The sequence below is a fragment of the Tarenaya hassleriana genome, unplaced genomic scaffold (assembly GCF_000463585.1).
Source record: "Tarenaya hassleriana unplaced genomic scaffold, ASM46358v1 Cleome24, whole genome shotgun sequence".
Classification (NCBI taxonomy): Eukaryota; Viridiplantae; Streptophyta; class Magnoliopsida; order Brassicales; family Cleomaceae; genus Tarenaya; species Tarenaya hassleriana.
The window spans coordinates 1848814-1867185 of NW_010965696.1; the positions used below are offsets into that span (position 1 = coordinate 1848814).

Below are 18372 nucleotides of genomic sequence, written 5' to 3' on the forward strand. Positions count from 1 at the left end.
AAAATAAATGTACAATTAATTTTGTGGAAAATAAATGTGTAATTAATTTTTTGGAAAATAAATGTACAATTAATTTTGTGGAAAATAAATGTGTAATTGATTTTGTGCTTATAATAATTAATATATGTATATTAATGTGTATCATTTTTAAAATTTTGAAAAGTTTAGGGTTTTTTTGGATAAAAAAAGTATAGGGTTTAAATTGTGATGAAAAAAAAGTAAAGGGTTTTGTTTTGGATTATCCTTTAGGTATATGTTAAAATTTGCAAAGTTTAGTTTTTATTTGTGAATTTCAATATAGTTGAGTATTTAATTTGGAAGTAAGATAGTTAAGTATTTAATTTGAAAATTTGGTTAAAGTTCAGTATTTAATATATGAATCTCCCTAAAAAAAAAAAGGCCGTATTGGGCCAAGAGTGCAAGAGAAGCAATATGGGTAATCTAATGGGCCCAAAAAAAGGCCCATTATTTAAATGCCTCATGGCCGTCCGATCAGAAGAGTAGATCCGAGCGTCGTTCAAAATATTTTTTTTTGTCGTCTCCCTGAAAAGCTAGGCATCATCGTCAAAAAAACGATCTTATTTTTAGGCGATGCGTGGCATTATGGTAAATAATCACAGTTTACCGTACATAATTTTACTGTTTCTTTCAATTCCACCTCGCTGGCATTATTCTCGTCTCTGATTGGTTGAAGGGCATAGCGTGACGTGGCAATCGAACGACATCGTTTCCGCATCGCCCTGGAAAACAGAACAGTAATGAATCAAGCGACGTCGTTTAGCATTCTACATTTCTGCACAAGAAAGCACAGTCACGCTAATTTGTCTTTCATTTTTAGTATGGAAATTACACATAATTTCCATACATAAATGACGGATAAAATGCATTTGATTAACGAAAAATTAATGTTACTAATCATGTTTGTCTCACGTAATAAAATACATTCGAAACCACTGTGGACCACGCGGGTCTAGTAATAATAAATGACATATCATATCATATGATCCCGTGAAAGCGGATCATGTTTTCGTTCATATCTAATATTCAGCAACCATGTAACCCTTCACCACCCAAAATCAAAGAAATTACAGGATTTCAGCATCTGGTACTCAGCTGTTAACCGGGCTAAACCAGAAAATCGGTTTCCAAAAACCAGAAATCAAAATTCAGTAAATTACCCAGTTTAGCTGATGAAGAATCATGTATGTAACCATAAGATATAATAACACAATCTCATCCACACACAGTGTACTGATGGAGTGTATACAGATTATTTTGGTTATAATGTCAACTGTTTGAGAATCTTACAGCGAAACCTCGGGGATTAGGTTAAGAAGCTGCACGAGAATTGGCCGTTGGAAAACTGCAGCTTTTCGGCTTTAACAACCTTATCCAGGGGAAGAGGACTGAAGCTTCGATCTGGCCCGTAGAAATGAGGGAAGCTATTGACACCATCCACGATTTCGTAGATCAATCCATCTCCAAGCTGTAGGAACAGGAACACGAACATGTCAGTACCGAAATGCGAAAGAAAGAAGGCAGCAAACAAGTTCCAGTATAGGATGAATACTACTCATTCCACTGGTTTTCAAACCGGCCTAAATGGCACCTCACTGGAGAAAAGATTATTTACAAACTACCATCCGAAACCTTGTCAAAGCTTCCATTTGATTCAAAAGTATGCTTCAGACAGAGAGAATCATAAGGTCTAATCCACTCTACTCTCATATGGAAAAGGAACAAGGAGGAGGAGGAGCCCGAAAAAGTATACAAACCTTCTTGGGGTCGACCTGAAGAAGGTAGAGATCCTCCTTAGCATTCAAGAAGAAGTTTTGCAATGTTGATTGCACCTGGAAATGTGCAAGCAGATTTAATCATAAGTGAGATTGGAGCAATACCCTTCAAAGGTATAGGATTATGGTTTCAAATGACAAAATCTTCCAACTTTAACCTTATGTCCCAAACACAAATAAAGGGTTAGATTTTGTTTCAACCAATGTGAATCCGCATCAATATCTTTGATCATAATTTGCCTGCAGCATCATTCAAGAAAGCGAATATCTTCGATACTGCAGCAATAATGTCGAATTCCCATGGCCCATGGGCATGAAGTCTCGAGCTTTGAGATTGCCTTCATGTATTCAGATGAACCCAGAAAAAAAAAGACAAGTAATATCGATTGGAATCCGAGCAAATTCCTTGACGGAAGGATACAAGTTCGAGCTTTGTCATCGTTTCGTTAACACCCAGACGAAACGCTGAGGTTTTCCCTAGAGATCTGCTATTAAAAAGGTAAAGAATTGTGTAGAGAGAGAGAGAGAGAGACCTGATCGAGTTTGCTGAGATGAAAGCAGCCAGTCGACTTGTCGAGATCTCCACCGAAAGAAGATCCGTTCTTCTGAAATTCCTCCCATTCTTTGGCAGTGCTGATTCTGTATATGAATTCATCACTCCCCCGAAGCTCATCCATTTCTCTTCTCCCACCGAGAAATCGTGTTTATGACGAGATCCCCAAATGTTCAGAACGTTTTTGACATGCGAACAAAAGATCTTTCGGGTCAAAACAGAGAACTCGTCCGCCAAACCGGTTTCGATGTTGGAACTGAACCGACGTTTGTGAACCGGATTAAACCGGATCTTGTGTACTGACGCTTAACCGAGCCGACTCGCCGTACACTTTCTTTCAAGTTCTACTTCTTCCGTTGAGGAAGCTGAGTGTGCTTCTCTCTTGATTGAGGCCAGAAATCATGGCGTCAATGGCGAAACCCGTCTCCACAACTCCCCTCCATGTCTTTTTCTGATCCAAAAATCGAGACTTTCTCAGTTGCATCCGATAGTTCAGTGCTAAAATCGCCCACAAACACTGCTTTCGTCCGTACTGTTAGAGCCATATAAGCTCTCCTGGTAAGAAATGGCGATGAGTTATGACTTTTTTGGTTTACTGTTCATATCGTTTCTGTGCTTGTAGATTACATTCCAGACTCTAAACCTTACAAGGTGGAAGCAATTACCAGAGGTTCAAGCGGCTTCTTTTATCATGTCTTTGTTGTTTCATTTGTTTCAATAGTGCAGTCTGATGAAGATACATACATACATACATACATACATACAAGTAGCGATGAAGATACCTTTGTTCAGAGTATTTAGAAGAAATCATCAAATGTAATGTTGCTGCAGCGCCTGAGACACTTTCTCCAGGCGGAATCAGACACATTTGTTCATTGTTCCGACATGACAATCCATCTCCTTCTCTTTCAAGGGAAGTGATCTTAGCAGAGTTAAGTTGTCAAATACTTCAGGCAAGACTCTCTAATGGATGAACCACCTGTGAGAGTAACAAACACACATTAACGATTTCATGCCAATAGCAGACCCTGCAGAAAGTACAATCTTTGGGCCAAAACTTTTCCACTTTCTACGTGAGACATGAAATCGAGATCAATCATCAATGTTTAGTTAAGCTGAATGACCAAAAATAGAGATCTTCTGCTTCACTTTGTCAAGAGACTCTTGCTTATTTGCTAGTTCCATCAACACCTTGATCCTTTTGAAAGAGACATTGCTCGGCCTATGCCCTTTCTCAACCATCTCCAAGAAACATTTCTCTGCTTCATCGATTTTACCCAGATCGCAGAGCAAATCGAACAGCACATCTGAAACCAAACTATACGAACCGAAACCCTTTTCCACCATGTCATTCCATAACCTCATTGCCAAATCCGCCTTTTCATGCCTCTTGAACAACTTGATCAAGAACATACAGGACTGGGTATTGGGCAAACACCCGCTACTCATCATCCTCTCGTACATAGCCCACGAACTTTTCACGTCGTTCGCCCAATAGAAAACCCGGAAAAACAGATTATAGGTAGTTGCATTCGGAGACAAACCCTTCCTAACCATCTCATCCATCAGCATGTATGCATTCTCAAGCCTCTTTGCTATACAGTAATTCCTAATAGCGGCATTATAAGCTGCCACATCTGGGTAACAGCCGTATTCCTTCATTTCCTTCAAGACCGTCCTGGCTTTATCAGGCTGACCAATTAAACCTAATCCACCTATAATACTTGTATACGTGATAACATCTGGAGTTACATCCTCCTCACGCATCTTATCTATCAGTTTATAAGCCTTCTCAATCTCTTCACCCTTGCAATATGCATCGATCAAAGAATTATACGTGACAACATCCGGTTTTACATCCTTTTCCTTCATTTCCGCAAAGAATGCCTCGGCTTCTTCAGACGATTTCCAACCCGATAAAAGTATGTTGAAAGTCTGCAAATCTGGCTTGAAACGATGCTTCAAGCTATGATACACGTTTCTAGCATCTGCCATACTCTTTTCTTGGCACAAAGCTCTCAACAGAGCGTTGAAACATGCAGTGTCAAACTCAGGAACCAATCTCTTGAACTTCCAGAAAGATTCAACGGTCATTCTGACAGAACACACCTTGGCAACTCTGCCTAAAACCACTTGCACCGTCCTCGGCGATATCAAAGATCGATCCTTTCGTTTCATTTCGAACAAAATTTCCCAAACGTGATCGAATTTACGACTCCTGCCCAGAATATAAAGCACTGTGTCCAGCGAGAAAGTCGAATGATAAAACCCTCTTCTATCACCCGCGTACCTGAAAAACTCTAGGGTTTGCAGAGGATTTCCGTGGCTAAACCTGACCCTTTTCAGAACCCTGTCAATCAGATCATTCGACAGGAAGATTTCACTCGAGTTCAACGATTCCTTCAACTCTGTCGACGAGTTTGAGCTGTTGATCATACGGAAAACGGCCTCTGCGTCATCTTCTACAGAAGATTTCGCACCCGCAGATACTGCCATACTGTGAAGAAACCAAACAGAGTGCCGAAGATCGGAAAGCCGAGAAGCGTGGCGAGACGAAAATGGCTTGAGAATCATCATTTTTCGCCAGTTTCCTCAAAATCTCTACTGGGTTCGTTGGAAACTCGGAAAATACGAGATACCCATAAATCAAAATCGGAGCTTTCTTTCTCCAACTGTTACTGTAACAACTAGAGATTGATGAAGTGAGTTTGTTTCAGTGCTTGGAACGGCAAAAAGATTATTAGGGTAAAGTATTGGGCCAATGAAGTCATAGGCCGAAGCCTTTACGTACATAACAAACTGATAATAGTATTCAATATTATTCTGGCATGTGACGAGACAAGAATACAGTTTTCCGTCGGATTTCCACAAAACATCTGGGCTCGTCGGACAATTCGGAATCTCCGACGAAGTTTGGAAAAATACGAGAAACCCAGAAATCAAAATCGGAACTTTCTTTCTCCAACAGTTAGCATAACTATAGATTGATGCAAATGGAATTCGTTTCAGTGCTTGGAACCTCAAAGATTATTAGGGTAAAGTATTAGGCCCAAGGCTCATACGAATGAAGTCATAGGGCGACGCCTTTTTGTATAATAAATTGATAATAGTACTAAACAGTTATTCTGGCATGTGACGAGACAAAGAATACAGTTTTGTCTTCAAGAAGGTCTAATTTTCATTGGTTCCTTGGACCGCAACCGGACTGTTCTTCGCCGTATCTGAACTCTCCTCGGACACTTTGAAGAAAGTATACGACAATATCAAGTTGTTGATTCCATCCATACGGGGATCTGTCTCAAACTCTGGGTCGATGTAAAAGAAGACCTGAACAAAAAAAAAACCATTTAAAAAAGGCTTGCTCGAGTTCTTCTTAGTTGTTTAGTTTAGGACACAACTACATGAGCAATGAAACAAGTCTTTCTAACTTACAGGCATGTCTATCTGTTCTCCAGGAAGAAGACGCTGCTCCTCGAAGCAAAAGCATTGTATCTTGTTGAAATAAACTCCTGCCTGAAACAACCCACGAACCATTAGAGGGGCGGAGAGACAAACATTTCAGAAACAACCTTCTCTCTGGATTCATACAAATGGACATGAGCTCGGAGATTCTACTTCAAAGATTCCTCTAGGATAATCATTATAATGGGCACCGCGGAAATACAAGACAACCTTCTCTCTGGGACCATTGTAGCTGATCACATAAGATAATGAAACTTATACCTTCATCGGAGTGACGTTGTATGTGGAAACTCCAGTTATGGGAGCTGAACTTCTGTTTTCAGCTGTGTAAAAGGCTAGTGCACTTTCTCCCGGCTTCACCCTCACCTAGGAGAAAGAGAGGAGATAGACACAAATTAGCAGAGGACATCTCTCAGAACGGCTAGGGCTCAAATTTAAGTACCTCTCTTTGAGTTGGTACAAATTTCCATGGCATTCCATCTGCAACATCAGCATTGAACTGCACCACTATCTCCCTGAGAACAGAAGTGTCAATTAGTTGTTATGATAAGGTAGTGAGTTCATCACAACACAAACAAAAAATTTCATGCAACAATTTTACACAGAAAGGAAATGGATGTAGACTGATATATAGGGCACAGCTGAAGCAACACCTTTGAGTGACAGTACCAGCGTCTGCATGCCTAGCAATCTTCTCCTCAACACTCTGTGTAACGAAATCCAACCAGTTGAAATACAGAACTGAACTAGTGCCAGAGAAAAATAAAGAACTGAACCAGCTATACCTCTTTCCGTTGAACAGTGCCCCCATATCCCGTAGCTTGGCAGAATGTTCTATACAACGGTACAGCAGCATAAGTCAGGCCCACCATACCAAAGACCAGAGCAGTGAGGTAATAGAGCATTTTGCGTGATTTTGTTTCTGTTGGGGATTGAGTAGCATAGTGGCGCTGCATGCCAAGTAAAAAAGATCTACCCACAGTGTCAGTATTGGGGGGCCACAACAAAGAAGAGCTTCTCCAAAATCCTGTGCGCATTCCATGCCTAGTGGCCAAACCCGATATCGTTCTGCGGAAATTATGCTCATCCCCTCGACCAGCTCCATGAGTGCAATAACTGGTACATAGAGCGCGATGCACGCTCCTACATCAAGACTTTACATCAGCATTTCACAAATCTCAACAATTTAGCAGAATTCTGTGGATCTTACAATGTGCAGTAAGCGTATAAATCCATATTGAGTTTAATGGCTCAGTACTAATAATGTTAATTCGATCCTTATAGATTTCTCTGGCCAATTTCTTACGAAGCAATACAAATGACCAACGAGATCAAAGTCGATAGTTTTGTGAAAGATTCCTGTTTTAAAAAGGTTCATCAAATCTATTCCTAATATATCAAGTAGACCGTGTTGTTTCATTACAAGAATTCTAATTTCATGGCTTGTAGGGAGGGACGTATGCCACAACAAACAGAGACCGTGTCAGACTGGATTCAAAGGGAAACGGTAGTCATTTTCAAAGTGAGTAACTTAATCTTAACGACCCTTTTTTTATTTTCAGAACTTCGATTCAAAAAGACCCATTTGGTAAAAAAGAGCTTTAGAACAATACAAAAAAAAGAGTCTGACTTCTTTAACAAATTGTAACTATCTGGAGAAGCTAACGATTTCTCATTTTTGTACCTTGATGGATGTGATGTATGATGGAGGTTCTCTAGATGGGAGAACAGCAGGGTCCGCCTCAAAGGCCTTGACCACGACATGGCCGGAGAGAACTACTCACTGAACTAATACACCACACAGAAAACTATCTGCTCAACAGACACAAAGCCAGCAAAAGTGAGAAACATTTAGTCCCTTCAAAGAAAACCTCTTAGTAACCACAGATAGATGTACATTTTCATAATGAAAATTCTCACATACACAAACTCTTCTTAAGCTCACCGATCATAGATCACACGTATCTATAGCAAATGATGCGATACAACCGCAAGAAAAGGTACAAAATTTGCACCTTAGAGCACCAATCACACAGTAAAATTCAAGAAAAAGACACAACGCAATCACCACGGAAATGCACACACAGATACGCACCCAAATAGCTCGACACTAGGATTTCAGACCAAACAGATAAACACTGTCAGTGGTGGTTCAGAGAATTCCAAAAACCCAATAAGAATCCGTACTCCGTGTCCTTGTAACCAGACGAACATGAATTCTAAACGATCAACCCCTAATTCCATATATTCAACCTGCTCAGCTAACCAACGCAGCAGTTATTCAATCGATTGACAGTCCTGGACAATTCAAAACTTCCCCAGTTTACAGTAACGACATCAGAAGCCGTGGCAGGGCTCAGACAAGGTCACGGGTCTTGCCGTGTCTGGTCATCAGCAACGCGAGGAAGAAAGCGATATAAAAAAGGAATAGAGGAGGAGACTCACCGGAAGGGAAGGACCATCCTAGATCGGCGGCGGCGGCGGAGAGTTCGAGACGCCGAGAGTGAGAGAAACACTACCGGCGGCGAGGAAGAAGGAGCTGGGGGAGAGAGAAACCTAATCTGGACTCAGTCGACCGAGTTTTGGGTTTTGGGCCCAAAACCCAAATGCTATATTCGGCTGTCCACGTGGATCGTAGTGAGATGAATACATATCTCTCAGAATTGAATGAATTTACCCTTGTGAAAAATTACTTTTTACGTTGAAATTTTGAAAATATGATTATCAATTTGCAAATTAAGAAGTATATATCATGTTGTAAAAATGACGTCATATGGTTTCTGTTTGCAATTAATGATAGTCAGGTTGGGTGGGAAAATTAGTTATAATCACGCAATTACTCCCCTTAATTATCGGAATTATGTACATCGTAAGCTAATGACTATTATGCACTTAATTTAATTAGTTTAATTATGAATACATTAACGTATATGAAAGTTTCCATATAATTAATGGCGCCGTCGTACACATTTTGTATTTTGCTGACCATTGTTATTATATGTTATGGATCCACTATAACAAGTACTATGCTTTACTTATCAATATTTATGGTACAAAAAATAAAATCTTAAAAAAACGCAGATACATAACATATATTGATATATATATATACACACACACACGAGATTTAAAAAAACAAATTGTTACATTTGCCTATACGATATTAAAAGAATTCAATGTAATATATGAACACATCAAAATTTAATGAATTGAACCAATAAGTAACATATATATAGACCCTACCGGTTAATTACAAAACCTCTAACTCTTTGTAACGATGCCATTGTTACCGGCCAAGATCAAGTACTTGTCTCTTCTGGTGAGGTGGGTGCACTCGAAACCCAAGGCCTTCCCGATCTCGCTCTGCACACGATTAGCCACCTCGAACGTCGATCTCCCGTCGCGATCTTGACACGTGGACGACCCGGAAAGTGGTTCAAGCAATCGGACGGTGTAGGACGGTGAAGGGTCCATGAGGAAGAAAAACGGGTCAAAGGCCTTGATCCCGCTCGCAGTTGTACCGTAGAAAAAGGACACGTGAGTGTCAACGGCCACCGGAATGATGACGTCACTGATCTCTGAGAACAAAGGACTGAACCTCAACAAGTACGGCTCTCTGCAAGTTGTCCCTTCAGGACAAACCACGAGATCTCCTTCCTTCAACAACTTGTCCATTGTCTCCCCGTCCCGTTCACGGTCGCGGGTCAAGCGTACGGTCCTGATCGGCGCCAAAATCTCGGAAACCCTACTCAGACTGTACGTGACGGCGGCCATGTTTTTCTTCTTCAGAGCGAAAGAAACGTAAAGTGGATCTAGCAATGTCCTGTGGTTACAGACAAAGAGACAACCTTTTCGGTTGTTTTCTTGCATGCCAGTTAGGGTTTTGGTCGAGCCAGTTAGACGGAGGCCCGAGAAGGAGAGCAAGGGGATGGATACGGAGAACGGAACGGTGACGGCCACGAGGAGCCTGGCTATGGCGGCCGGGACAGCAAACGGGATCCACATGAACAGAGCCAGAGTGTTCAGAGGGGTAGGTTTCATAACGAGTCGACCGTCGTGGAAGATTAGTGGGTTAGGGTACATGTTTCGTGGTAGGGTTTGCCAGCTTCTCTTGTCGTGATTCTTGACGAAGTAAATGTCCTGTTCAACATTGGAAACACAACACCGGTAAGACAGAATTCAGTCTGATTTTGACATGCAAATATATTGTAATAATGAAGCATGACAGTAGCGCAAGACCGTCAAATTAGTGAATCGTTGTCCCGACAAAATAATACATATATACATTAATTATTTGTGTTTTTTTATTCAAGATTCAATATCGATCTATTAATCTTGTTTATTTCTAATTAAACGTATATCACTTATAGCATGATCAACTAACTATTATGGTTAATTTATGATATCTTGCGTATATACAGAAAACAATCTACCAAGAAAAAAAAACACAACACATCATAAAACTACAAAAAAAAAAAACTCACCCGACAATGAGAGAAGAGATAATGGCGAAGAGGCTTGTTGAAGGAAGTGACGCCGACGATATTGCCATAACTCAGCTTCTCTTGGTGAAGCAATCCAATATCATCGTATTTCTTTTTTTCCTCCATGATTCCGACAAAGTATCCACGAAACTCCCTCATCTCTCTCCCGACCACAACATCGATCTCCAAGTAATCTTTCAAGAACCCTTCGATCATCACTCGTGGAAGATCACTCACTCCGACCGTCTTCTCCGCTCTCCTCAACGCATCGAACATATCGAACCCCACGTCTTCCAGGAAGAATTTGGGAAGTACGGACTTTCCGGCCATAAAGCTCTCGACTTTGAGCCCGAAGAAGCTGACCATCACCATCACCTTGGTGCCCATTTCGTCGTTCATCATGCAGATGAAAGGGTAGAGAACGAGGAGGAGAAATGACCTCAGTAACCCTCCGGCCTCGAAGGCCACGAGCATGAAGTAAGAGAAGAGAGACTCCGATTTCAGCAAGGCTCCTTCGACGTTAAAGACGACTGTGCGGCGCGAGAGGTCGGTCTCTCGGGGCAAGGAAGGGTATTTTTGGTATTTAGGTTTAGGGTTTCGATGTCGCCGGAGAACAAACCGGTAGAACAAGAAGGTAAGGGCTTGGAAAATGGAAGTCTTAGTAGACATTTTTTTATTATTCTCTCTCTCGAATGTTTTCCTAGAGCTCATGCATAGAACCATGGAGGTGGACACTTTATATAGCAAAAAGCAAACCGGAAATACCCTTGTGCGTGCAGGGGATTTGCAAGAATGCCATCGACCGTTGCTTGCAATGCTTGTTCACATACAGCTGCGTGATCCATATTAAATGAGATTATCAAGTGCACTTGTAAATAGTGTATTGGAAAAATATACGCCGTGTTATTTAAAACGAGTTGTTAAGTGCAAAGCTGTGTACTTAATAAATGTTAGATGAAAGGTACAGCTTACTTCATGTTTATAATTTCCTCTAATTATTACATCTCTCGCCTTTTTTCCACTAATTAATATATGTGTGTGTATATATATATATATGCATGTATATTTATATTGGTCAATTGTCCATTTCATATTGAAACAATAGAGCTCTGCCAACGGATTCCTTAAAAAATGTTGACTTGAAACTCTTCGAATGGACATTGTCACGCTTATATAGTTCGGATGAAGAGATTTTGTCCCTTCTCACCTTATCATCTTACCACCCATTATGGGTTATAGCTCATACTTGTTCGTATTTAATAAAAAATATAGTGTATTTTCCCTATCGTATTGCTTAAATTAAGCATATACTTTTACCATTAGGAAATCTTTATAGCAAGTGAATTAACCCAACTTGAAATATTCATGAATTAAGTATTCTAGAACCATATATATAAATATATATGTGCATATAAGAAGAATGGACGTTTTATATGGTAAATAGCACACTAATCGAGTTTTCGTCTTGCCCATTTTAGTAATAATCTTTGAAATTTATGTGGTGACAAAATCTATAAGATTTGGTGAGAAGGTATAGCATATCGTCTCTTACGGTGGGGGCCATATCTGCAATTTCATGTTTACGGGAAACAATAGTGAATATTTGCGAGAATGCGGACCCAAACTAAGAATCTATAAAAAATGTGGGGACGATATTGAAAGCCATTTAAAACGCATTTATGAAATCGCGACGAGTGACGCCGACCACGTTTACAGGTTGTGTGTGGGGGTGCGAATGCGATGGATGTGGACGGACGATGCATCTATGATTTTGGAGACGTAACAAAAATAAAAAACATCATAGACTTATAAAACCTGTGTTTATATCAGGTCAAATTTGGTGTATAATATATATATATACACATACACATTAAATTATCTAGCTACCATTTTTAAATTAAAATATATACGGCAAATTTTCCACATATTTCAACAAAAGAAACAATATATATAACCCAACTCGTTAGGAAAATAAATCAATGATTACCTCACACTACCACAATGTATACCTTAATGCTTTTCTTAATTATTATTATTATTATTATCATTATTATTATCATTATATTTAAATTAAAATTATGGTCGAAAGACCGACGAGCCCGTGTTTCATGGTTGGAAAAAAAAAATCAATTCCACATTGCCATAGTTAAAAAGGAGACAAAAAAGGGAAATGGACCCAAACCGGCATGGATGCTGCATGCAAACTTGTATTATGTAGTGGGAATATTTATAAAAAAAATGGGAAAATGACATTTTCCTACACCAATTTAGTAAAATTTGATCTTTTTCTACACGAATTTTTAATTTGACAAAAACCTACACTATATTATCAAATATTCCAAATCTATACACGAATTACCCAATTTTACTGCAATTTACTACACAATCCGAAACGGTGTTAAAATGTCCGTTAATTGATGACGTTGAAGGCCACGTGGCGGCTGACATGGAAGGTCATGTGAAAAATTTTGCCACGTCAGATTTTCAAAAAAAAATTAAAAATTTAAAAAAGAAAAAAAAAATACATATATACATATACATACATACAAATATATTTATATATACACACATACACATATATAAATACATATACATGTATACATGTATACATATATATATATACATACATACATATATGTATGTATACATATAAAATATAAAAAAATACATGTACATACATATATCTATACGTGTATATGCATATATATTCATATCTATATACAAATACAAATATAAATATATATACTCTTATGTATAAATATATCTATATATACATACAAAATAATAAGGGGTAATCACATAAAAATTTTGCCACGTCAGATTTTAAAAAAAAATTAAAAAATTAAAAAATTAAAAAAATACATATATACATATACATATATACAAATATATTTATATATACACACATACACATATATAAATACATATACATGTATACATGTATATATATATAAACATATATATATATATATATGTATGCATACAAAATAAAAAAAAATACATATATACATACATCTATATGTATATGCATATATATTCATATCTATATACAAATACAAATATAAATATATATACTCTTATGTATAAATATATCTATATATACATACAAAATAATAAATATACACATATATATACATATATCTATATAAATATATATACATACATATATTTGTGTATATATAAATATATTTGTATGTACATATATGTATATATATGTATTTGTAATTTTTTTATGTATATATAAATATATACTTGTATATCAAATTAAAATTTTATGTATATATAAATATATTTGTACGCATGTATATATATATTTGTATAGATGCATGTATATATATGTGTATATTTTTTATTTTGTATGTATATATAGATATATTAATACATAGGAGTATATATGTTTATATTTGTATTTGTATATAGATATGAATATATATGCATATACACGTATAGATATATGTATGTACATGTATTTTTTTATATTTTATATGTATACATACATATATGTATGTATGTATATATATGTATATATACAATATATATATATATATATATATATATGTATTGCATATGTTTATATATATATACATGTATATATGTATATGTATTTATATATGTTTGTATGTATATATATGTATTTTTTATTTTTATTTTATTTTCGATTTTAATTTTTTTGAATTTTTTTAATTTTTTTTTAAATTTTTAAATTTTTTTTTAAATTTTTAAATTTTTTTTGAAAATCTGACGTGGCGTGCTGACGTGACAAAATTTTCCACATGGCCTTCCACGTCAGCCGCCACGGGGCCTTCCACGTCATCAATTAACGTGTATATGTATTTATATATGTTTGTATGTATATATATGTATTTTTTATTTTTATTTTATTTTCGATTTTAATTTTTTTGAATTTTTTTAATTTTTTTTTAAATTTTTAAATTTTTTTTTAAATTTTTAAATTTTTTTTTAAATTTTTAAATTTTTTTTTAAATTTTTAAATTTTTTTTTAAATTTTTAAATTTTTTTTGAAAATCTGACGTGGCGTGCTGACGTGACAAAATTTTCCACATGGCCTTCCACGTCAGACGCCACGTGGCCTTCCACGTCATCAATTAACGGACATTTTAACACTGTTTCGGATTGTGTAGTAAATTGCAGTAAAATTGGGTAATTCGTGTATAGATTTGGGATATCTGATAATATAATGTAGTTTTTTGTCAAATTAAAAATTCGTATAGAAAAATGTCACATTTTACTAAATTGGTGTAGGAAAATGTCATTTTCCCAAAAAAAATTTGAACTTACCAATTTTTTCACAATAAAATCTAAATTTTATTTTTATCAAATAAAATTTCAACATCATTTTTTAAACAAAAAAAAATCGAACTTTATAATCTTAAACCTATTGCTAACGTGGTGTTCCGACAACCTACGTGGTAAATCAAACTTTGACCGTATTTGACACATTATTATCTACATAATATCGGAACGTCACATTAGTAATAAATTTAAAAATTACAAAGATAGAGTTCTAATTTTTTTTATTAAAAAACAAAGTTTATGCTTTATTTTTTAAAATTGAGAAGTTTAAATATTGTTTTGGGATTTTCTCTAATATAATCTATGACTGTGTTGAAATTAATGCATGTGCTGCGTAAGATCGATATCATACATGCATGCATGTACGTTCATGACTTCCCATTATCATTCATGTCTATGGTTATATTATATATATATATATATATATATATATAGATTGTATACGCATATACGTTTCCTCACTTTCTTTAATTTTCTTTGTTCAATTTAATTTATTCAATTTCATGTTATTTATCATGTCCGTATCACATGCTTCGCAACAAATCGTCAAAAATTATGTCCCATATCAGTGGGTGGAGAAGAAAATAATAAACTTAAGGTATATCTCAATTCTCACCATATGCATCCGTCTCTTCTTAATATCGAATTATCAGATAGATGGATACACAAATGTAAAATATGCTGTGTTTTTTAATTATAATCGAAATGATATTTTTGTACAACGCAAACTAGAATGCATCTTATAATAGATAATAGCAAAAAAAATATTCCACAAATCTTAACGGGTATTTTTTTTTAACTTGGTTAACTCAACCGGTGTACAGGTGTCTATCATTGTGTTGTGCGATATTTTTTAACTGTTCGTAATATATAATAAATTTAAAACTAAAATGGATTTCCGATTTAATAACCAATATTTTTTTTATTATACGGGTGTTATGAGTTGAAATCCAGAATAATCTCGGCGTCGAAAGCAAACCATGTGATTAGAATATACGATTCTCAAGTTGGGGTGAGAGTGTATATATTATAATCACATGGTTTGCTTCCGATCTCGAGATTATTCTGGACTTCAGTGCATAACACCCACTTAATAAAAAAAAATCTTGGTTATTAAATCGGAAATCCATTTTAGTTTTAAATTTATTATATATTACGAAGTACTAAAATTGTCGCACAACACAATAATAGAAACCTATATATATATATATATATATATATATATAGATAGGGCCTCACAACATGATGAGCATTTACTCCATCAAGTGGGTTTTCTCTCTTATGTGGCCTTATCCATCAGGTCACCATAATTGAAGTGAAAATGATCGGAAAAAGATCGCCATGTAACATGTATGGATGGGTCCATCAAGATATATAAAGAATATTATGAGATATATCATAAAGATCTTATCAAATATGAAAAATAGAGATTTAGGGAGATTTATAAATATTTTATATATTCTCTAATTTATTTATTTAATTTGAGACTCTTATGTATTTATAATTCATTTAATTATTAATAAAAGATCATATCATTCCGCACATTTCTATATGGTACTTCCTCCGTTTCAAAATAATTGTGGTTTTAGGTTATTTCACATTTTTTAAGAAAAGATAGAAAAAGTCACATATACTCTTATTTAATGATAAAAACAATGTTATCATTAATAATTTATTTGAATTTAATAGGGATAAAATTGGAAACTATTTAAAAAAAATATCTTGAAAATGTAGAATAACAAATATTTTGAAACATGGAAAATAACCTAAAAATACAAATATTTTGAAACGGATGGAGTATTAGAACTTCCGGTTTTTTCTAGTTTATTGATATTTTCATAAAACAATGGTGGTTGACAATGAGAGTAAAGATGAAGATGACGATGATATACCGATTCAGTGGTAATATCATTTCAAGTTTTTTTTAAAGAATAAGAGAGTTATTTTGTTTGCTATTTATTTATTTTCTCTCATAATTTTACATGTGTCTAAAGATTATTCGCATAACCTTCAATCATCTTATTCTTGCAAAAAAAATTTGTTGTCACTAAACGCTTTCGTATAGTTACCTTTCAATTTCGGATGAAATAGAGTTATTCTCGAGACTCCTTTTTCATACTGCGATTGTTGTCCTTTTCTGTTATCATCGAACGATTTTTTTGTGTGTGGTGCCAAAGTTGCAGCGCAATGGTTTATTTAATTTTTTTTTTCCAGTTATATCTTTTATCAACACAAATTCGCAAGGTGATGTGGTTCAAGCGACATATGCGTTTGATCATGTTTTCAATAAGTTTGGCGTTTCGTGATCTTTCACGCTCCAACTTGAAGAGGATGTTGAAATATATGAAGAATATTATAAGATATATCATATAATAAAGATTTTATAAAATCTGGAAAATAGAGATTTAGAGAGATTTATAAATATTTGATATATTCTCTAATTTACTTATTTAATTTGAGATTCTCATGTATTTATAGTTAATTTGATTATTAATAAAAGATCAAGTCATTCCGCAAATTTTTATACAAATAATTCTTGCATATATTTTTTATAATTTTGTTTTGCCGACATCGTTAAATTCTGATTGTGGTTTCTATCAGATTAATTTAAATATTTGGCTATACTTGTCACAGAATCCAGTTGGTAGATAATGGTTATTCAATTTAAGAACCGTACACAATCAATGTTAAAAGCACAAAAAATTGCATATCGGAAAACAATGGAGTTAAAGAAGCTAAACATCGCTTACTTTTATATACAAATCAGTGACTTTGAATTCATGTGAAAGTACAATTAACAAAAATCCGTTGGTTTTTTTTCCCTAATCATCAATTCATAAAATCAACTAATTTGTGTATCATGTGTGTTTGTGTATATCAGGTACACTTTTAATGTCGCGGAATAAAAAAAAAATATGATTGAGATATTCAACATTTTAATGATATCGTATTGGTTTAGGGGCATTTAAAAGATTTAAAAAATAATTAATTGGTGGTTGGCTGTGGGGGGTGGGCTACTAGGATGTCTCTGGAATGTGATACCGGTTTCAAATTTCAAACTAATTAAGGTTCCATAAAACTTTGTACAATAAAATCATTTTATTAACCACTCATCTCATCTTATATGTGTGTGTGTGTGTGTGCATATATATTTGCATAGTTTTTGTTACATGAACGCACCCAAACGTAATTATATGTTTGAAGAATTAAAACACGTGCAACTACAAACATATGGACCGATTATGAAATAATTATAGTAATCCAAATAAAACCTTTTTTAAGTGAAATGTATAACTGTATTCGTGCATCACATTTTGCAGATTCGTGAAGGAGCAATGGCAGAACGCTGAGGAAATGAAGCCCATTTTCTTGCGCATCAAGACATATGAGTTAGGGTTCTTCACGTTCCTCAGATTATTCTTAATTGGTCTCGAGATATAAATTTGCATATATAACGATATGCAAGCATGTATATTATATCCTATGTTTTATATAATAATAATAATAATAATAATAATAATAATAATCCATGTCAATCTATAGTATAACGATTACTCTCAATGTATAAGGGATGTAAGGGGTATAGATGTAATTTTATTGTGTTGTTAATTATACGGTTGGTATTATACAATGGGCATGCATGCATGCCATGCAGAAGACTAGCATACAAAGGGTAACGTGGATTCATGGTGTCAATGAACTTAGCGTTGACGGTTGCCGATGCCGCCTCCGACACCTCCTCCTCCTCCGGAGCATTTACTCCATA

General features: G+C 35.3%; 5 protein-coding genes across 6 annotated transcripts in view; all 5 read right to left on the minus strand.

Moving 5' to 3' along the window:
• Nucleotides 1–1165: 1165 nt before the first annotated feature.
• Nucleotides 1166–3221, minus strand: LOC104815915. Its single transcript, XM_010544531.2, has 4 exons — nucleotides 3129–3221; nucleotides 2327–2901; nucleotides 1776–1850; nucleotides 1166–1486 (listed from the first exon to the last, which is right to left on the minus strand). The coding sequence occupies exons 2-4, from the start codon at nucleotides 2468–2470 to the stop codon at nucleotides 1325–1327; spliced, it is 381 nt and encodes a 126-aa protein (XP_010542833.1). The 5' UTR covers nucleotides 2471–2901; nucleotides 3129–3221; the 3' UTR covers nucleotides 1166–1324.
• LOC104815916 (putative pentatricopeptide repeat-containing protein At1g02420) lies at nucleotides 3008–5065 on the minus strand. The gene has a single exon (XM_019202804.1). The coding sequence runs from the start codon at nucleotides 4921–4923 to the stop codon at nucleotides 3457–3459; it is 1467 nt and encodes a 488-aa protein (XP_019058349.1). The 5' UTR covers nucleotides 4924–5065; the 3' UTR covers nucleotides 3008–3456.
• Nucleotides 5066–5349: 284 nt separating this feature from the next.
• Nucleotides 5350–8395, minus strand: LOC104815917 (cytochrome c oxidase assembly protein COX11, mitochondrial). 2 transcript variants are annotated; one of them, XM_010544533.2, is made up of 8 exons: nucleotides 8254–8394; nucleotides 7493–7620; nucleotides 6594–6951; nucleotides 6462–6514; nucleotides 6251–6323; nucleotides 6070–6174; nucleotides 5779–5859; nucleotides 5350–5673 (listed from the first exon to the last, which is right to left on the minus strand). In XM_010544533.2, exons 2-8 carry the CDS (start codon nucleotides 7570–7572, stop codon nucleotides 5518–5520), a joined length of 906 nt encoding a protein of 301 aa, XP_010542835.1. In that variant the 5' UTR covers nucleotides 7573–7620; nucleotides 8254–8394; the 3' UTR covers nucleotides 5350–5517. The 2 variants fall into 2 exon arrangements, with proteins under 2 accessions (XP_010542835.1, XP_019058313.1); XM_019202768.1 differs by having other exon boundaries at nucleotides 5658–5673; nucleotides 5779–5855; nucleotides 8254–8395.
• A 622-nt stretch (nucleotides 8396–9017) lies between these two features.
• Nucleotides 9018–10986, minus strand: LOC104815918 (probable glycerol-3-phosphate acyltransferase 3). The gene is made up of 2 exons (XM_010544534.2): nucleotides 10293–10986; nucleotides 9018–9948 (listed from the first exon to the last, which is right to left on the minus strand). Exons 1-2 carry the CDS (start codon nucleotides 10959–10961, stop codon nucleotides 9070–9072), a joined length of 1548 nt encoding a protein of 515 aa, XP_010542836.2. The 5' UTR covers nucleotides 10962–10986; the 3' UTR covers nucleotides 9018–9069.
• Nucleotides 10987–11840: 854 nt separating this feature from the next.
• Nucleotides 11841–18372, minus strand: part of LOC104816092 (glycine-rich protein 23-like) — a 7600-nt gene continuing 1068 nt past the window's right edge. Inside the window, exon 3 of the mRNA XM_010544762.1 lies at nucleotides 11841–11858. Within this exon, the coding sequence (XP_010543064.1) occupies nucleotides 11841–11858 (18 nt within the window). The remainder of the gene's footprint in view (nucleotides 11859–18372) is intronic.